At 42.9% G+C, this 20,065-nt stretch overlaps 1 protein-coding gene across 1 annotated transcript in view; it reads left to right on the plus strand.

Moving 5' to 3' along the window:
- Nucleotides 1-14: 14 nt before the first annotated feature.
- The window catches only part of ARSJ (arylsulfatase family, member J), a gene marked incomplete at its 5' end in the record, with an annotated part of 37,221 nt that continues 17,170 nt past the window's right edge, over nucleotides 15-20,065 (plus strand). The window contains one exon of the mRNA XM_009069232.1: nucleotides 15-187. Within this exon, the coding sequence (XP_009067480.1) occupies nucleotides 15-187 (173 nt within the window). The remainder of the gene's footprint in view (nucleotides 188-20,065) is intronic.

Here is a 20,065-nt window from a genome sequence, read left to right on the forward strand (position 1 = left end):
CGAGCGACCCGCGGCCGCACATCATCTTCATCCTGGCGGACGACCAGGGGTTCAGGGACGTGGGGTACCACGGGTCCGAGATCAGGACGCCCACGCTGGACAAGCTGGCTGCCGAAGGGGTCAAACTGGAGAACTACTATGTCCAGCCCATGTGCACGCCGTCCAGAAGCCAATTGATCACTGGAAAGTAAGTTTGCTACTACTTCATCATTTACTGCTCCTGCCTAAACTCTGTCCCTGTCAGAAGGAGCATGGGTGAATCTGGTCGGTTCACCTCCGGGTTATCCTGTGGGCAGAGAGGTGCCTCTCTGTTTCACTTATAAAAGCCTTGAACGAAACAGACTTCCAGTAGGTCTGAAACAGCGCAATAAAGCTGTTGCTCTGTGAGGCAGGAGGGTTCAGCACTGCGAGCTGCCCCGCGCAGCGCTGGAGCACATTCCCGCATACAGCATCACTACCTTACGTGCTCGTTGTCAAGTAACGCTGCCATTGCTGGGGAGCGATCAGCTTCGCTTTGCTGTGCCGTTTCCGAGGGACTCAAGAGTGATCAGCTTCACTTTGCTGTGCCGTTTCCGAGGGACTCAGAGGAGGAGTCACCTCAGGGAACTGCCAGCCTTGTGCTTTCTACTCTGCGTTCTTTGCGGTTGGATCATAGGTCTCACTGATACTGGCTTAATGTGAGTTCTCTGCAGGGATTATCCTGAATTTATGAAGTGGTTCCCCAGTGCTTCATGTAGGGATGAGCTCAGGGAACCCAGACTCTCTCTCAGCATCCCCATAGCTGTAGCATCACTCTTGTCACTTTGCAGTCAAGTTAGAAACTTTTCTCTTAAGCTTCTAAAATACACACTTCACCCAAATGGTGAAAGCAGTGGGTTGGTGCCATGCAGTTTGCTGTAAAATTGTCTTTTTTGTGGTCTGTTAACTAAATGATCAGTTGCCTAACCTCAGGGCCTTCTTACAGCAGAAGGTTAATGAGGATTAAAGGACGGTTTATGCGTCTGAACTGCCGGAATGGTTCCCAAATAGCTCCAAGTGTGGACACATTGACTCTGGAACAAAATCGCCTTGTTTCTGTTTAGCTTAACTCTCTTTGACAGGAACAGGGAACTCTTAAAAGAGCAAAACAAAATGAAAGGAATAAAGTTTATTTTCTCCTTTCCTTAAGCATAAACAGGAACAAGGCAATGTTAATACTGCTGGTAAAAGAAACACATGTTAAATAAAACAAGCAACTGGCCTTGTCCCTTGCATCTCCATATGGTAGAGCCAGAGATAATTCCCAGTGTCAGTCTAGTTCCCAGACTTGCTGGACCAGGGAGGTTTGCTTCAAGAGCTGACACATGAATTCCACACAGGTTTTTGCTTTGGTTTTCCCTTTTTTCTCCTTTGTACTGTTTGTGTCCCAGAAGTTATTTGGAGATGACACCTCACTCACAAGAACACGGTTGCCCTGTGGCAACTAAAGCAGCAGTTTCCAAGGGAAACTTGTATCAGGATAGCATTTAGTGTGTCCTGGTAGTCTTTAAAGACATGCAGCAGTTGGAAGCAAGGACCTCTGCCAGCAGCACGTAGCCAGCAGCTTTCTGAGGACGGTGGTTTGGGAACCAGTGCTTTGCAAAGGGAATGTCATGCTGCACAGGGATGACTCACGCAGCAGCTGGAGCCATGGGATGACTGGGTTCCAGGGGAACCAGGGTGCTGCTTCGGCTCTTGGAGGCTGCAGAGGTTGTCTAAACATGAAAAAGAATGAATGTCAAGAATAGCAGTAACTCAGTTTAACTATTTTGATCCTTCTTCAACTACAGTGCAAAGTAGGCATGCTCGGTGGATCCCAGCTCCTTCCCTCGGCTCGCCAGGCGGAAATGGCTCTGCAAATCTGCCTGCTCTGTCTTTGGAACCTTTTTTAGGAAAAAGAAAAGAGATTTGCTTATACTTCATTTTTATTTTCTTAGTCTGCAGGTCTAAAACCCTTACAGCATTTTTTATGTTGTTCTGCTTTAGGGGAAAAGGAGCCACAGAGAGAAAGGACTGCCTTGCATGACTGAGAAATCAGGGAGGGATTGGTGAGGGGTTAATAGCCTGGGCAGAGTGTTCACAAGGCAGATTCAGAGAACACTGTTTCCATTCTGGCTGAAGATAAATGCTTGTGATAACTGCTTTTAAAGCTTTCTTAGTAGAGGCACCTTAATTAAAATGCCAGGATTCAGAAACTTCTAATCCAGGACAAGTGCTGTTATTTCTTGAGTTCCCAAATGTGTTAGTTCCTGGCTAAAAGCCATCTCATCCAGTGAAGGGTCACCTGGATGCCTCCCAGTACACATCCTATGCTTGATGTAAAGTCTTAGCATAGTTTAGGTTGGAAGGAACCTTTATAGGCCACCTAGACCAACCCCTTGCCATGGCCAGGGATACCTTAAGCTAGAACATGTTCCAAACACGACCTGTTTGATAGGTCAGATCCAGAGGGAATTGTGTAAACCAGGGTAATTAGGGAGCACTGACTCAGGTTGCCAAGTGGAAGTTAGACTTCAGGCAGAGAAACTTCGAATAGCCCAAATTCTTCATAGGTCTCCAGGCAGTCTCTCTAGGGCTTGGGTTAGTAAAGAGACTCTTCTTTTGGTGGCTGTCTTGTGTGTGAATGAGCACAGAGAAGGAGGCTGGAGGTGACATGTTAAAAGGAAGGGGCAGAATTAGCTCTTTTTCCCCTCCATGCTGCACCACAGCATAGCAGCTGGTGAACTTGCCATCCTGACCACTCCTGCTTCCCTCAGTTTGCTTTCTCATGCCTTGTGCATGAGGCTTTGGCTCCTTTCCTTTCTTGCTTTCATCCAGTGTTACTCTGTCCCCATTCACCCCTTCCAAAGGTATTGCTTTCAGGCCACTAGTAAGGCTGGTTTCCACAGCTTTTCAAGTCTGGGTGTGGGGAAGGGGTTGCAGCTGAGCTGAACCTTGGAAACAGAGAAGAAATGTGTGAGCCAGTGGGCTGAGTGCCACGTGTGATGTGCTCCCGATGTGAGGAGGTGAGGATGTCAGCTCTGGGAAGCAGCTGCACAGCTGTGATGGCAGGAGGGACCTGGGCAAGAGGGTGTGCTCTGCCTTGAGAAGTCTCTGGGACAACTCCTGGTCCTGTCTGAGGTCCTACAGCTGCACTGAAAATGGGTTTGGAGCCTTGTCCCTAGTACTGGTTTGACTCAAGAGGTTATTGACCTCTGATAAATTGTATAAAGGCTGTAGACATGTTTGGCATCTGTTTTTTTCTCCCAAAGGATGTGAATAAACATAAGTTGTCCTCCAGATGAATTGCATTGTACGACACAGTATTTTTGTCTTGTTTGCTGTTTGAAATTCACAGGCCTCAATAAACTAAATAATTGAGGCAGAATAGCTCAGGATACCTGGCTTAAAGCTAGTGCTGAGGTGAAACCTAGTTTGAGAACATTAACCTGTTAGAGTGTGTTCAGAGGAGGCCACAAAGCTGACCAGAGATCTGGAGTGCCTCTGCTATGGAGACACGCTGAAAGAGATGGATTTGTTCAGCCTGGAGAAGAGAAGGCTCTGGAGACACCTTAGAGCCCTTTCCAGTGCCTAAAGGGACTGCGAGAGAGCTGGAGAGGGACTTTGGGCAAGGACAAGGAGTAACAACTTCACATTGCCAGAGGGCAGGGGTAGATTAGATATTAGGAAGGAATTCTTCCCTGTGAGGGTGATGAGGCACTGGCACAGGTTGCCCAGAGAAGCTGTGGCTACTCCATCCCTGGCAGTGTTAAGTCCAGACTGGATGGGGCTTGGCACAGCCTGAGCTAGTTGAAGATGTCCCTGCTTATGTTAGGGGTATTGTACTGGATGACCTTTAAAGGTCCCTTCCAACCCAAACCTCTCTCACACAGGCGCTGAGTTAGTGTAAGAGAAGAAATTTGCATGTGTAGCTACATCAGTCATGCTGGAGAATCCTTAAGGTACAGAGAGGCATAAATGTGGTACAGAACTCTGAGAAAATCTAAGATTATTTGTGTGTGAAGTTTTCTGCATGTGCATCAAGTGGATTGAGATGAGGCAGAGTATAAGACAGATTCGTAATGGCCACATGTGGTATCGCTTGTTTAGATAATTCAAGTGGCATTATCATGAAGAGCCATCTCCTTTTTCAGTGAAGAATTATTGAAGTGAATTTAGCGTGGCAAATTTCCCAGAAGTTTCGAAGGTTCGTGACCAAAAGGACAAGTATTCATTTGAGACAAAGGCTATAAGCATAGATGGACATGTGTTGGGGTAGATGCCCCAATTCTATGGAGGACGTCAGGCAATGTAGTGATATTTTCTGGAGCAATAGTTACTTTAGCAAAAGAATTTGAGAAATAAGACTGACAGGGAAGAAAACTAGGAATCTAGCTAGTATATGCCTAGGCAGCAGACACCTACTTTCACTTCCAGACTCCCAGTTTTCTGCTGATTGTCAGACTTGTAGTCTTAGGACCTCTGTATGCACTGGAATCCCTTTGGGCCACAGGAAGGTTCCTCCCCAAAGAGGAGCAGGGATTTCTGCAGAAACTGGTGCACAACTGGGGTTACAGCTCACTGAGGAATCTGAACTCCCTTTCATGAGTCACAGAAGCCTTAGACTAATCTCAGGAATGAGTTTTGCACAATGGATGGAATGTGGGGATGGAAGGTGTTGAGAAATGTTAGAAGTCTGGGGCAATAAATCCTTTTTTCTTCCTCTGGAATGAAACGGAATATGAAGAATTTGCTCATGCGAAGCAGACAAAAATAGGTTGTATAATCACTAAGCATAATCTGAGTGTTATTTTAGCATAAATAATTGTACCTGTTATCTAATTATAGAAATACTGCACCTTTATAAATACGTATAGCTATATGTGTTAGGCAAATAGCTCTAGGCATCCCTGGGTAGCAATACCTCATTCACCATTAAAAATGACAATGGCTCAGCAAACTAAGAGTTATTTTGGCAATGAGTAATCAAGTAAGTCCTTTGAACTGAAAGCAGTGTAGCTGACTTGCAGGCAAACAGGCCTTTACTCTGAGGGATGAGAGGTTTTGTGGTAAGTCTCCTCTCTCCCTGCCTCCTGGGTGCATCCTGGCCCAGCCTGCAGTGGTTCCAGTGGTGTGGTTGCTGGGAGAAGGATCCAGCACAGTGGTGCATGACTGGGAAGTTACCTGCTGTGCTCTGAGCTCGAGTGAAGGGTCTGAGAGCCTTGACGGGATACTGGGGAATGTATGTAACACTCCATTATACGTATTCCCTGCTCTGTAGTTAACCAAACACGAGGACTGCAGAATATCAGCCTTAAGTACCATGAGGTGATCTGATACTTTATCTGCTCTGGAGTAAAGGGACTTGGCAGTCAGTGGTCCTGAGTTTAATTCTGACCAGTGTTCCCATTAAGAACCAGGACGATGAAAGAAAATGTCCTGATTAAATATGCCAGGAAGGTAGGAGGGACTGCCAGCATTAAGGGACTCTAGTGATTCTGAAAATCATCTGGACAAATTAGGGAAATAAGCTGGAAAAAAAGCAGGATTAAAGCCAGCAGTGATAAATAGAAGATACTCTGCTGAAACAGGAAGAACTTTACAAGCAGGGGATGGTGAATGACCCCTTAGACAGCATTTCTGTAGGAAAGTAGCTGGAATTGTAGTGAATCATGCACTGAATATGAGGTCAACAATGTCAAACTGTTAAAAAAGGCAAACTTCATACCAGTTTGAGAGAGCAGGGGAGCCTGGTAGGTCTGTGAAGCAGCCCTTGTGCTCCACAGCTGGAGCACTTATGCCCAAACTTGGGCATCATTCTCCAAGAGCAATGTGTGCATCACTGGAGAGTGCCCAGAGGAGGGTGATCAGATATCTCAGAGAGATAACTGTGGGGAAAAGATCAGGAGAAATGGAGTTGTTTAGTCTAAAGAAGAGAAAAATGAGAAGGGACATGGTAAGTTTCCAGTGTTTTAAGAACTTTGCAAAGAGAAAGGGCATGATGTGTGTTCAGTGTCATGATGGGTGATACAGGAAATGAGGGGATTTCTTGAGCAGGGAAAGCTTCAGGTTAGATCACAGGGAAAACTTCCATGGCTAAAGGTGGTGCAAGACTGAAAGAGCTGCCTTTGGGAAACTGCTGAGTTGCTTCACTGCAGTCATTAAGAACAGGCAAGACAAATATGTCAGGAATGACATAATGTAGTTGAATCTGTCTTGGGGAAAAGGGTTGAACTGGATGGTGTTTCTTCCAGCTCGGATTCATCTGTGGCTCGTTTGGAGCACAGATGAAGTGCAGAAGGCGTTCGGAGGGACAGTGCATGTCGCGCTATTGAATGCTAGAAATTACTTCAGCTCTCACTCTGAGAGAAAATACTGTGGCAAACTTTCATGTCAGCTTTCTCCTAGAAATTCCTGTTTTCTGTATCCTCATTTTCTCTGGAAATTTTCAAGATTTTTCCCCCCAGGCCTCATAACTCTTGGGGTATGTCATTGTTTATTTCTTCTCCCTTCCTTCAGGACCATTTGTGGGGCTGCTGCCAAAGATGTTGAGGTATCTTTTTCCATGTTCTTGTTATGTCTTTCACTAAGGATGACATTGTCCATGCATACACATGGATGCAGCACACACAGAGAACAAATAAATAGTTAAATGCAGGTACTTCCTTTTCTTGTTTTGTTCAGCCTCTGTGCTCTCCTCTCTTCCTTCTACAGCAAATTAGGTCCAGGTACTGAGCTGCTCTATGGGCTTAAGCTACAAGAAGTCTGTCCATATCATTGGGTCCATTGCATAGGACAAACAGCATTATCTGCCGTCTAAAACCAGATGTTTGAAAGGATGGGTTTTTTTTCATTGTCCAGTTTATATTGAGTGCAGTAAGTTAAAAGAAACAGAGTTGGAAATAAACCCAGAAAATCTGTGATTATAAATTATCAGTACCCTTGAGGCGTTTCAGTTAGAGACTTTCATCCTGTGCCTTGGCTTTGTTGGGGTTTTTAACACTAAGAGAGAAATTATATTCCATGGAAAATTTAGGCTTAAAATAAGGAAGGAATGTAGCTCATTCAGCATTGTTCCTGATATGTTTGGTTTGTAATTGGTGGTGCATATTGCTGCCCATAACAATAAGTTGAGTACTTGAATGAGTGGTAGTGGTGAACTCTGTTCAGCTCTCACTTTTCACTGCTGCTCTTCCTTCAGGAGGTCCTTTCAGTGAATCAAGATGGGAAACTGAGAGGGGTGTCTGAAAACAAAGCTGGGAGCAAAGGGGTGGAGTTTGCTTTCATGTCAAAGGATTTAGACCAAATTAGAGGGGACAAATTAAATTACTGTTTTCATTGAAACACTTTGCATTGATTTCCTAGCAGGATTTTCCAGATTTAGGAGCTAAAGTTCAGAAGAAGGGAAAAAAACCTGTCTCCTTTCTATCTCCGTGCCCCCTGTGTGGGTGATAATACCAGATCCAGGGCTTTGTTTTCATAATTGTGTGTATATTAGCTCTGGGTTTGAGTTTTTCTGCACTTCTGGTTTTAAATCAGTCTTTGAGATTTCCTATTTCTCCTGTATTGAGATTTGCTATTTCCCCTATACTTTTTTTGCCTTGCTTTGTATTGATTCCTAGTCAGATTTTCTATCTTGAGGCAAGTTTGCTTAGCTCTAGAATATCTGTTTCAGAATGAAGGAGGTGATTTTACCAGCTTCAGTTCAGTCAAGTAATGTAACTAGCACAAGGCACAAGAAGATAGTGCCTATGTAAGTGATCCTGTGTAGGATGTGATCGTAGTCTTTTTACCAAAGCTGCCCAGTTTCTTAGTTTTCTCACTTAAGAGCCAGCAGACCTGGCTGGTGACCTCAGCTCCTCTCTGCTAATGTAAATTGGGAGGCTGAAATGCAATGTGAAGAGTTCAGAAAGAAACCAAGACAACCCTAATGGGTAAGAAATTTAAAGTATTAGTATAAAAGGTGTTTTAACCATTGAGGTTTGACTAAAATAGCTTTGTGGTCAGTGAAATTGAATAATTTTAACTAGGGAACTTTATCATATCTGGTGGTCATAATAATGCAGAGACTGTATTAGCATCAAAATAGACAAAGTCCTACATCTGGGCCATGGCAATGCCAGGCACGCCTACAGGTTGGATGTGGAAGTAATTGAAACCAGCAGTGAGGGGAAAGACTTGGGACTGACAGTGGATGAGAAGCTCAACATGAGCTGCAGTGTGAGCTCAGCCCAGAAAGCCAATGGAATCCTGGGCTGCATCAAAAGGAGTGTGGGCAGCAGGTCAAAAGAGGTGATTCTTCCCCTCTACTCTGCTCTCTTGAGACCCACCTGGAATACTGCACACAATTCTGGTGTCCTCTACATAGGGAGGACATGGAACTGTTGGAGCAAGTCCAGAGGAGGCTACGAAGTTGATAAGAGGACTGGAGCATCTCCCCTCTGAGGACGAGATTTAGGGACGTGGTTTTGAGAATCCCTGTTTGTGTATTTAGCTTTGAAAAGATTTAGAGACTGGTAGGGACCTCATAGCAGCTTTTCAGTATCTGAAGGGTCTAGGAGGAGCCAGAGAGGCTCCTTGTGTTAGGAACTGCAATGATAGGACAAGGGGAAATGGATTCAAACTGAAGGAGGGAAAGTCTAGGCTGGATGTTAGAAAATATTTTTTGCCTGTGAGTGTGGTGAGACGCTGGCACAGGTTGCCCAGGGACGTGGTGGCTGCCCCAACCCTGTCAGTGTTCATTCCAGGCTGGATGAGCCTTGAGCATCCTGACCTAGTGAGGAGGTGTCCCTGCCCAGGGCAGGGGGTTGGGACTAGGTGATCTGTAAGGTCCATTCCAACCCAAACCATTCTATGATTCTATGATTATTAATATCAAAAGTATATTGTGGCCCCAGAACCTTTACTTTTTCAACCTTGGGGCAGAAAATTCATACATAGAAACCAAATCTATTCCTTATTTTTCTTAAACATAATTTATCACAATATTAGCTGTTTTCTAGATAAATCTCTTGTGTCCATTTTCTATTTCAGTCTACTTTTATCTTCGTTTATGCATTTTAAAGTGTTTCCTCCCTGACAGAGAATATTGTGCCATTCTGAGATAAGGTTATGTAATTTTTCTAAGCATTTATAGAACACAAGTGGGTACCCAGGCAGTGCTGCAGAGGCAATCTCTGTGATAATAAGCTCTTGTGAGAAATGTGTTCCCTTCTGTTTTGAAGAAGGAGAAGATTACAAATATGAAGAAACACTATAATTTGAGAAAAATGTGAAGCTGGAGGGAGTGGAGAAAATTACTCTCAGGGTAAGGGGAAGCAGTGTAGTATCTTTACACTAAATATACTTTTATAGGCATTCTGTTGTCTCCCAAATTATGCCTTTCTGAATTTAATAAACTTTGTCAAAACAGTATTTCCCATCACATGGTATATCCTTAGCTTTAGTTGTCATGGATCAGAGTTGAGAAAACTGGGTTTGATGGGACCTCTGGAGGTTGCTGAATTAGGTCTCCTGCCAACGTATATTGCACAGCAGGGAGACACTGACTTTATAAACTCACTCTTATTGTTTGTTTCCTCCCGGAAAGGAGAAAATATTGCCCAGTATTTAGGAAATACTGTTAGGGAATTCCTTAGCTTTACCAGGACGTCAATTTTAGTAAAGAAAACTGTTTTGTGGACTTTTTTATATTTAATATTTCATTATTTTTTCTTTTTTTAAGGGCCAACTGATGTAATTAGTGACCTTCCTTAATTGTTCCATGGTTCCCTTTGCAAGGGCATTCAGAGGAAGCTATTCTAGTCTTCTTGCTCATTTCTCTTCAAGCAGAGTTTTTTGCATTCTCTACTACTTTGCTACCGTTATTCTAAATGAATTCTGATTTTTAGCCTGCTTAATTCTTCTATTATTTTATTGTTCTGACTAGTCACAATAGAATTTCTGGTGGAGGGGAGGAAGGGACAACTAACTTCTGTGTTGTTTCTCCCCCATTTAGAAGTACTCTAGGTGAGAAATAAAGCATGTGGAGTGTTTGCTTCTTGGTTCATGGCCCTCTCCAGTGTGAACACTCACCCTCCTGAGTCATGGCTGCTAAAGCTTTGCTTCCTTGAGAGCTCAGCATACTGGTGAGGCTGAAACACCACTAAATTTAGCATTTGGAGCTCAAATTCTGAACAGTCATCTGTACTTTTCACCAGATCTATGCAGGAAGTTTAGACAGGACTAAAGATAGAGAGGCTTATGTGTGTCAGGTATGGACTGCACTGAATCCCTTATACAATTTGTGAGATTTATTCCTGTCTTCTTCTTCACTTGGTTGTTGCTGCTGTCATACTATGGAATTCATTCTAATAGGAAGATAAGAATTCAATCCTGTATGTGATGCAGGAGGAAGATAATGTTTCCTTGGTTCTTATTTTTATAACCACACAATTTTGGCCCTTTTACATTGCAAAACCTTTAAGGCTTCCTTTTGAAAAGAACGAGCCCCTGTGCTAAACTGAGAACTCTTCAGCCAGCTTGGTAGTACTGGGTGTGCATGCTGCAAGTGCTGCAGCCTTATGCAGTGATGAAGAGCTTAGGCAACACTGTTTGGCACAGTTATAGCCCTGCTGAGGCTTTACCCTGTCACAGATTTCAGTTTACAACCTTTGGCAGCAATGTGCTTCCCATGGTGAAACTGCCTGTAGCATCTCTCTGACTTTCAAAGGTCTCTGTTGATTTTCGTGTGTGTTTTTGCCACCTGAGACAATCACCTGGTTTAGGTGTGGGGTTTCCATTCTCACCAGCTTCTGTTTGCATGTTTCCTGTATCAGTCTGAAGTCTGGGGACTCCTTTACCTGGTTCTGGAAATGCTTCTGCTTGTTTTGAGCTCAGAGCTTTCTATACAGCACATTGTATTTCAGCCATTCAAAACATTGGCTCTTTTCCACTGGGAAAATGTAGCATGTTAATATCTTCTCTACTGACCTCAAGGCTCTGATCTGTGTTGCTCCTACAAGCCAAGTGGGTTCCTTCAGCATCCTTCTGGTGCTCTGCCTGCTCTTGCTAAATGTGACCTGGAAGTGCACAGGAGTTCAATAGCCTGTATTCCAGCTGTTGTATTGCTACACTACATTATCTTCAGCAGTAAACTGATTTAATGGGGCTTTTTTTTAACAGCTGTAGCTTTTCTTTTCAAATCCTTAAAGTGCTTTTGAATCTGAAAAATGGTAATGTCAAGATGACTCTTACTATTCAACTTGCATCCTCTGTGTAACTGAGTCATACCTGCTCACTTCCATAACAAAAAACATGTATTTTGCTACCATTAACCATGGTGAGTCAGCTCAGGTAAGACAGAAATAAGTTTGTGGGATATTTAGCTTTGTTTTTCTTAATAAACAAGACACAACTTGAGACAAAAGAAAAAAATCAGTGATGCATTTCTGTATGAAATGATTTCATGTCATAGTTGGGTTTTGGGGGGATTTGAGGGGCATTTCTGTTCCTTAACAAATTATTCCTCTTCAAAATGTATTTGGAGTGAGAAACAGGAGAAAAGTCTTAAGCAGTCAGTGAGATGACAAAGATTTTCCTTCCTGACCTTGGGAAGGTTTGCCCAGGGTGGTGTGTTTGGAAACCCTTCCCTGTAGGGTGAAGGTGCCTGTCATGCAGTGGGGAAATGGTGAGCAATCCCTTTTCCTCCCCAGTTCACTTGGAGAAAGCTGCTGTCTGGTTTATCTTTTGCTTGCAATGTTGGTGTGTGTTTTAGAAATAAGAGCATTTATTAACTTGACCCTGTTGCCAGTTCCTTCCTCAATCTCCCATCCTTCTAGGGGGAAACCACAGGAAATCATTATATCCATGGTAATACTGCTTCTCTTTGTGGCATTTCCCTCCCATCCTTCAGGATGCCTCTTTGACCCTTTTCACACTATCCCCAGAAAACATTCAAGCCTTTCAGGTCATTCCAGAATTAGTTTTAAACCTCTGCAGCCTCCCAAACCTCTTCCAGGCTTTCCTGGATCCCAGCCCACCAGGATGTCCTTTTGGAGTCTTCTCTCTGTTTCCAAGGCCAGTCAATTTGGCCGCCCAAACTTGAATCCACTCTCTTCATTTCCTGCTTTATCCTGACTCCAGTACCAAGCAGAGGAAGAGCCAAACCAAGTCTTCTCCACAAGAATTGTCTCGCCCTCTCCTTTAGTCCTTCAGGTATGTTTTGGCTGAAGAGCAGCTTGATGGATCTTTCAGGTACAATCAGAGTTTATGTTCCTGTTCATTTATGTTCCTGTTCATCAGTTAGTGGTGCTCATGCAGCTTTTGTATCTGTGAGGAAACAATATTTGTACTTGCCTTATCAGAGTGTTTTAAGGCTGCATTAATTATGGCTGATCACGGTAGTAAATACACTTGAAGGGGTATCAGAGATAATACTCCTTGCACAGTATTGCACAGTATAAACAGTATTATAAATACAGTTTAAAAACCTGTTGTAAAGGAGATTTTCTAATAAATATCTGATTTTTACCCTGTAGCTTTCCACCAGAAATGGAAGAGAAAATGTGATGCTTAGAGGGAGAAGAAGGAACTTTACAAAGGTTGTGCTACTCCTAAGAGTGTTTGGGAAAGAAAACAAACCTAAGGCACTTGGAAACAGTTCAGGGATTTCTAATAAGATATAGCATGATATGCTATGCAATGTGATATGATATATTGGCAAGATGATTCACCTCTTAAGTTCACTCTTCTTTATCCAAACCAGACAGTGCTGCACGGATTTACTACAAGCCTGGAATTCAGTTCTCTGCTACTGCCAGCCTGTCTGCAGTGCAGGGAAATCTGTTACACCTGGGTTTGCAAGCTGATGGGGGAACAAGGTGTTTGCAGTGAAGTAGTTTTTCTTTGTCCAACTGCAGTGTTCTGGGCTCAGCCCTGCTCTGTGCTGGCTTGGCTGGACCTGGATCCTGCAGGGAGGAACTTACTGTCTTTGTGCTCAGGGAACAAGTTATCCACTGTGCTGCCCTAACTGGTGTTTCTCAGCTCATCTCTGTGGGTCCAGTTCTTTTTCTGCACAGCACGGTGGGCTGTGTCAAAGGGAATCCCAGCTGGACTGTTGGGCTGGTTCCCTTTATGGCTCCTCAACTGGTGCTCCTGGCTAGTTCAGAATGGAGGGAGCAGACTGGCACTTGCTGCTTTGCATCCGTAGGTAACTCTAGAAAACAGAGACTTAAAAGTCTTAGCTATGATTTTGGTTCTATAGCATCTAAATTGTCTAACTTCCATCTTTCTTGCTGCAGTTTAAGCCTATGTTATCTTGGCAATTCCCAAGTGAGGAACATGCCTACAAAAGGTGATAAGTCTCCTGTACATCTGAGTCTATTATCACATCTCTGCTCTTCCCTTTCCCAGCCTTGGTAAAATCAGTTCTTCCCATCTTTCCATACAGATCTTGGTTTAGGTACCCCCGATGGCTCTTAATGTTCTCCTCTGGACTTTTTATATCTGGGCCTATTTTTTATTGAGAAGTGACACCCAGAGCAGGACACAATGTTCCAGTTAGAGTCTGACCAGCACTGCCTCGATATTTTGTTCTAAATCTCAAAGTTGCTAAAATATTTTCACAGTTGAGTAATTGGAAGGCAGCACATCAACTCCTCTATTGGCATCAATTTACCTCAGCAGCAAATCTGGCCAAGGCGTCTGTTTATCAAAGTGTGTTTGAGGCTTTTCCGCTGCTGATGGGTAGGAAATGTCACAAGAACAACAGATCTTGTGCTATTTTTACCAGCTCAGCTGTGATCTGCAAATTAAGCCAAGATGATCATCCTTATGGGTTTGTTCCTGTGAGAACACCCACGTTCTGGTGCAGCACAGGTCGGAGCGTGCTCAAGCCTCCCCAGTAGGATAATGGCCAAGTTGGAGCTATGTCCCCTCTCTGGTCTGAATGTTTGGATATGTTGTAGCAAATGCATCTCCTTTGCCTCTTACAGACCTGAGAAGCCTTTGTCAGCTCCTTTATTGCCTCACTTTACACAGGATGTCACGTTTTACTTAACCGCTTGTATACGTCCTGATATGAAGATGCTTTTTCTCACAGCATCAAGTTGTTGCTGACTCATCTTCAGGCTGAGCTGTCAGTGAGCCCCAGATATTCGTTTTCTGTGAGAAAACAAGTTAGTACCTTTGATTATTCCTCCCTAGAAGCACTGTGTGGTGATTGTAAGTGAATTGCCTCCTGAATAGCTAAGGTTATTTCTCTAATCCAAGTTCCTTTTCAATTTCATCCCTCCAAAAGGCAACACAGCAGTTTAACTAGCACAAAGTCACAGCCTGAACAGGTAATTTAATCTGTATAAACTTTACCTGAAAAATTACAACCATAAACCCTATGAAAATAATCACTAAAGCTTTATTTAACCCAACTGCTTTTACTAATTCCTCACAGGTGTATTTTAAGAATGAAAAAACTTGTGACTTAAATATGTTTATTCCAAATTCTTCATCTTACAACTTGAATTGGCCAAATATATATTCAGGATTAGCTAAAGAAATCATATGGGCATATAATAGAATGGTTTGGGTTGGAAGGGACTTTAAAGATCATCCAGTTCCAACCCTCTGCCTTGGGCAGGGACACCTCCTAATAGACCAGATTGCTCAGAGCCCCATCCAACCTGGCCTGGAGCACTCTCAGAGATGGAGCAGCCACAATGTCTCTGTGCCAGTGCCTCAGCACCCTCACAGTAAATGATGTCTTTTTCATAATGTCTCTTTCAGCTTTGGAGTCTTGGGTGTGTGTTTGGATTTGTTTGTGAGGTGTTTCTCCTCTCCCTTCTCTGTGTTTCTGGTTCATCAAACCAAATAATGATCTCTGGTTTGGCATTCCAATGTGAAACGAACCATGCTGTTGTCAGTGCATCCTGCTCTGCTGAGTGTTAGTGGGTGTCATTTGCAGGTATTAAATACAGATAAGAATAGGTCAGTTGTTCCATCTTCATTTATTTTGATATTCCTCTGAGAAAATGAGGTGAGCAATTAGCCAAATGAGCAGACAGAACCTCCCCTGTAGCCGTGCTGAAGCTAGCAGAACAAGGCAAGCTGGGAAACCAGACTCTCCTGCTTGGAATCTCACTGGTAGTGAGCAAGGGAGGATTTATCTTTTACAAGCTGTAATTTCTCCATAGGTGGGGCTGAGCCTCGTGGCTTGTAGACCTTCAAGATGAAGCTGCTTGATTATATTTCATCACAAAAAATGGTCTGTGCTGCAGATCAAGGTGATAATAAGTCCTAGGCAGGGCCAGAAAACTGATAGGAAAGGTACAGCTCCTGTGCTCAGCAACACAAATCCACTTGTACTCTTCAAAATTCTCATTACTCTGTTTCTCTGCTGAGGAAAGACCAATTTCTTGAATTAATGGGCATTGTCATATAAAAGTGTTTTCTTAAAAGACCATATAAGCTTTCAGGTCCTTTGAAGTAGAAATATGGTGTTTAACAACAAGGACATTGTCTACACAGTTACTGTTGGGGCCTCATTAGGTTTAAAGATTAGAGATGACCAATCAGACATGCTCCAGGTGTTTCCTCTCCTGTAACTAATATTGGTTTTTATGAGAAATATGACCTTTATTTGCTTTTGAGTCATGCCCAGCAAAATGGAATTGTCACTCACTATCAGTGGATTGGGATTTTGGGTTTGGGAATAAACCACGTGTGTTCCTATTTTTGCATAAGCATTTCTTGTCTTCCTCTCCCAAGAACATGGATTATGATGAAGAAGGTAGGAAAAATAATGCTTTGCTTGATTGAAACCGTCAAGATTACATCACAGAACATTGCCAGTTTCATCTTATAAACAAGGCAAGGTCTGTGGCTCAGCTATTCTTCTATGGAAAATAAGTTTGCTGTCTCACTTGAACTCTTAGTCTTCTGGCACCCAATGCACATGGCCATAGTAGTTGGCTTTAAAAAACACAGCACAAGTGAACAACACCCCCCCGCCTTGTCTAGCCTAATTCCCTTGGCTTGCACAAGGGAAACTTTGAATTTAGCAAATGGAACAAGCATGGTCTGAGCCTGCTCTGTTTGGGAGCAGTTGATAAGTTGTGTCAAAACAGTCCTGTGTACTTGGAATGAAATCCTGCACATTTTTGAAGGGAACACTTGCAAATATTACCACACTTGCCGAAGTGTCTGAAACAGTTGGTGCTGGTACAATACTGGCCAGGCAGCAATGGAATTAAAATATTTCCCCTCCACTGTCTGCTTGAGGCTTATCAGCTGCTAATGCCATGCAGAAACTCTGTCTGTCTGTAGTATACTGATCCAAACTGGAAATATTTCCCTGCATAAACAGTTTTCAAAGAAATCTTTCAGCAGTTTGGGCTTTAGCAATGATGCTTTAATTACAGTCTTGCCCCAAAGGCTCCAATGCATCAATAACCTCAATGAAATGAATAACCAGACATCAAAAGTGTTGGCATGGGTGGAAATGCTCCAGGTTTGCCGTGGTCCAGTGCAGACTAGGCAGTGACTTTGATTGGAAAGCGCTCAAATTGTGACTCTAAATGAACTAGCACAGAGCAAAAATTTACCTTCACATCCTTGCTAAAATACTTTATGCAAATGGCTTGAGCTTCACAGGATTTATGTCATAAATCTCTGTCACTTCTTTCAGGAAACCTTAGCAAAGGGAAGAGATTCTGTAGAAATGAACTGTAGAGAAGTTTTCTGTAAATATAACTCAGTATAAAAAAGACCTTATTTCAGTGGTTCTTGTGGATCAAAAATGTGATTTAAGCAATTTATGTAATTTTTTTATTGTATTCGTTTTGCCAAAGTCAGTGTCTGTACTTCATCTCCCACCCTCTGCTGGGTCTTTGGGTCATGGCAAGTCAACCTGTGCTCCATGTTGGTCATAAGCTGAGACAGGAGAGTCAGATTAGATTTAGGAAAAATGTCTTCCCTGTTAGGGTGGCACTGGAATATTGCCTGGGGAGGTGGTGGAGTCACCATCCCTGGAAGTGTTTAAGAGGCATCTGGATCTGGTGCTGAACTGAAGGGTTACAGCAGTGACAGGTTAGTGGTTTGACTTGATGGTCTTAGAGGTCTCCTCCATCCTTGATGGTTCTGTGATTCTATGTTTTCCTCTGCCTTCCCATTGTGTCAAGCTTGTGATGCTCCAACAGCATCAGGGACAAGGAATATGACATACTCAGAGTCCCTGACCATGGTGTCCCTGCCTGTGGCAGGGGATTGGAACTAGATGGTCTCTAAGGTCCCTTCCAACCTAAACCATTAATTATATGGTTTTTCCATGAGTGTATTTTTACATTGATATATCTTTGTTTTGTTATGTAGATAAACCTAAATTTCAGAGCCAGCAAAGCTCCTATGTGCAAGATTTTATTTCATACACTCACAGGGTTTTGCCATGGTTAATGACAAAGATATGACTTATTAAAACAAATAATGTGATAAAAATAACATGTTATTCCCCTAAAGCTATAATATACCATCTAGAAACAACAGCATGAACTTTCTTAAATTAGTTGTTTAGTTAAACAAATCTGAATAAACCCAGGCAGTCCATTTAGATAAGTAGTAAGTGCTTGAAGAGAGGAATACCCAAAAACCAGAGAAATGCACCCACAGAAACCTAAATGCAGCTGAACTCTCTGTTCCCTCCTGTTTTCTGTCCCTGGTGGGACTGTGTCCGTGTGGTACAACCGGAGATTGGGATGCCAGGAAGCCTGACAAGGAGAGAACAGATTGCTTCCCATCACTGAAATAGATGATTTAACCTATTTACAGCACACAGGCGTTGGTCTTCGAGAACACAAACGTTCCCAGGCTGTGTGTGCTGATAGCACTTGTTCTGAACCTCTACCTCATCAATCCATTACTTCAGGAAGTGAGGACAGAAACCAACCACATCTTAATTTGTGTAGGTGGATGATAACGCAAGAGCCAGCAAAGCAAGGGGACAACCTGTGGTTGAGCCAAGAGCAGAACTTCTTCTGAGAGGGAGAATGTGCTGCTGTCCTCATGCAGGGCAGAAGAGCCTCAGTAGCTCTGAAGGCTGAGTTGTGATGCTGGCCAGTGATGAAAGGAAAGGCATAGGAAAGATGAGCCTGACTTGCCCTTCTTTCCATTCTTCTTCATTGTAAGATACTCTTCCAGCCTGGACTTGTACTAGGAATTTTTGAAAGCCATTTTCAGAGGGATAGATGGCAAGAAACCCAGTATTTGGATCTACATGTAGATGTGGCACTTGGGGACATTGTTTTATGGTGGGCTTAGCAGTGCTGGGTTAAGGGTTGGACTCAATGGTCTTAGAAGTCTCTTCCAACACAAACGATTCTCTGATCTGTAGTTGTCAACACAAGTGTTTGAGAAAATCCCAGAACCATGGAAACTGCAGCTACTTAGGTCTTAAAGCGTTGTCCCTCCATGGCTGATTCTGCCAAAGGATTTTGCAGAGCTATGGAGGCATTAACTAGGTTGGGTTCACAGGATAATTGGATTGTTCTTTTGCTTTGAAGAAATGAAGAGCTGTGATAGGCAAATTCATTTCATTTTAGTTTTGTGGCTTGTGATACTTCTGCCTTGTTTAGCTCTGTCTCCTGTCAGAGGTTACAGCCCCACGTGCCAGAAGGAGCAATATGGAACATCATTTTGGTTCTCTGAACTCAGACCATGATCTGGGGAATTAGCTTGAACTGTAATTGAAGCTGAATTTCTGCAGGGACCAAGGTCAATTTTCTCTGGAGTTGGCACTCTCTGAGAAAAAGGTAGAGACATTAAGATCTCAAGGAGATGCTGCCACTATTTATTAAAGAATCTGAGTCCTATGTACTTTGTCCTATGTCTAAAGGGAACTTTGAGGCAAATCAGTAGAGAAATTCCACTTTTTCTGAACCCATAGTTTGCTCCTTTACCTGCCAGTTTGCTTTAGGACAGAAAAGTGCAATGTGCAGGCACAGTGTTTAATTTTTCTCATTTCTCTTCAAGAAAATAAACTATGTGCAGGTAATGAAAGGCCATGAAACACTTTTTAAACAAGCAGCTGAAATGTAGCCATAATTGGGAAGAATTTTGAAGTAGGAGTTTATTAAGGCAGGAGAAGTGGAATTCTGTAAGCACATTCCTGAGGGAGTGAGTGGGAGAAATTATTCTGTCTGGGGAGAGCATGAAGTGGTGTATGTGCATTTTGGGGGTTATGAAGAGGCACAGTGTGCTTCGTGTGATTCCACTTGTTCAGCTAATTCTAATCTGTCTTTCCCATCCATAGGCTAATCAGGAGCTCCAGAGTAGTCAGGAACTCGAAATTTTAAACATTGTGAAATGGTTGTTTTGTTTCATTTTCCTGTCTCAGTGACACACCTTGGAAATTGCAGCTTCAAGGAGAGAATGACAATTTTCTTCTTTCTTTTCCATCCCAAGAGAAGACAGCAAAGAAGAAATTTTTTTTTGCAGCTAGAAAAGCCAAGGAAAAAGATGATGAACAAAATAGAGTGCTTTTAATTTATTTGGTTTTGGCTCCTGTGTTCTATTTCTTACCAGCAGAATATCTGGAGCAACAGTAGAGGTTGTGTAAAGGTCTGATCTGTGCTTTCCTTGATCCAACTCCTGTTTTGCCATTTCTGCCTATGTCTTTATCACAGAAGTATTTTTCTCATTTTTCTTCTTGAAAAGTGTCCCCCCTTGTACTGAAGCCTGAGGCCAAGAGGAAAGCAAGAGTTTCAAATGTGGGTGGCTTGTTTTATTTGGTCTAAGTGGCCAGGCTGGATGTTCTTTGAACAACCTGAGCTAGTGGAAGATGTCCCTGGAATGAGGTGATCTTTAAAGTCCCTCCAACCCAAACCATTCTCTGATTCTATGACTCCACTAAGGAACCCCTGTGACCCAGACAGGCTTTTATTCCAGCACATAAAATCCTTCGATGTAGCTGACGCAAAGGATATTTATGTGCTCAGAAGGAATACTGATGAGAGATTTTTCTGGAGCAAGTGAAATCAAAAGGAGGTTTGTTCCTAAGCAAGTGCTCTAAATTGTAGTGAAGCTAATGTCTTCATTTGGAGTC

Source organism: Acanthisitta chloris, unplaced genomic scaffold (assembly GCF_000695815.1).
Source record: "Acanthisitta chloris isolate BGI_N310 unplaced genomic scaffold, ASM69581v1 scaffold16782, whole genome shotgun sequence".
In the NCBI taxonomy this organism is placed as follows: domain Eukaryota; kingdom Metazoa; phylum Chordata; class Aves; order Passeriformes; family Acanthisittidae; genus Acanthisitta; species Acanthisitta chloris.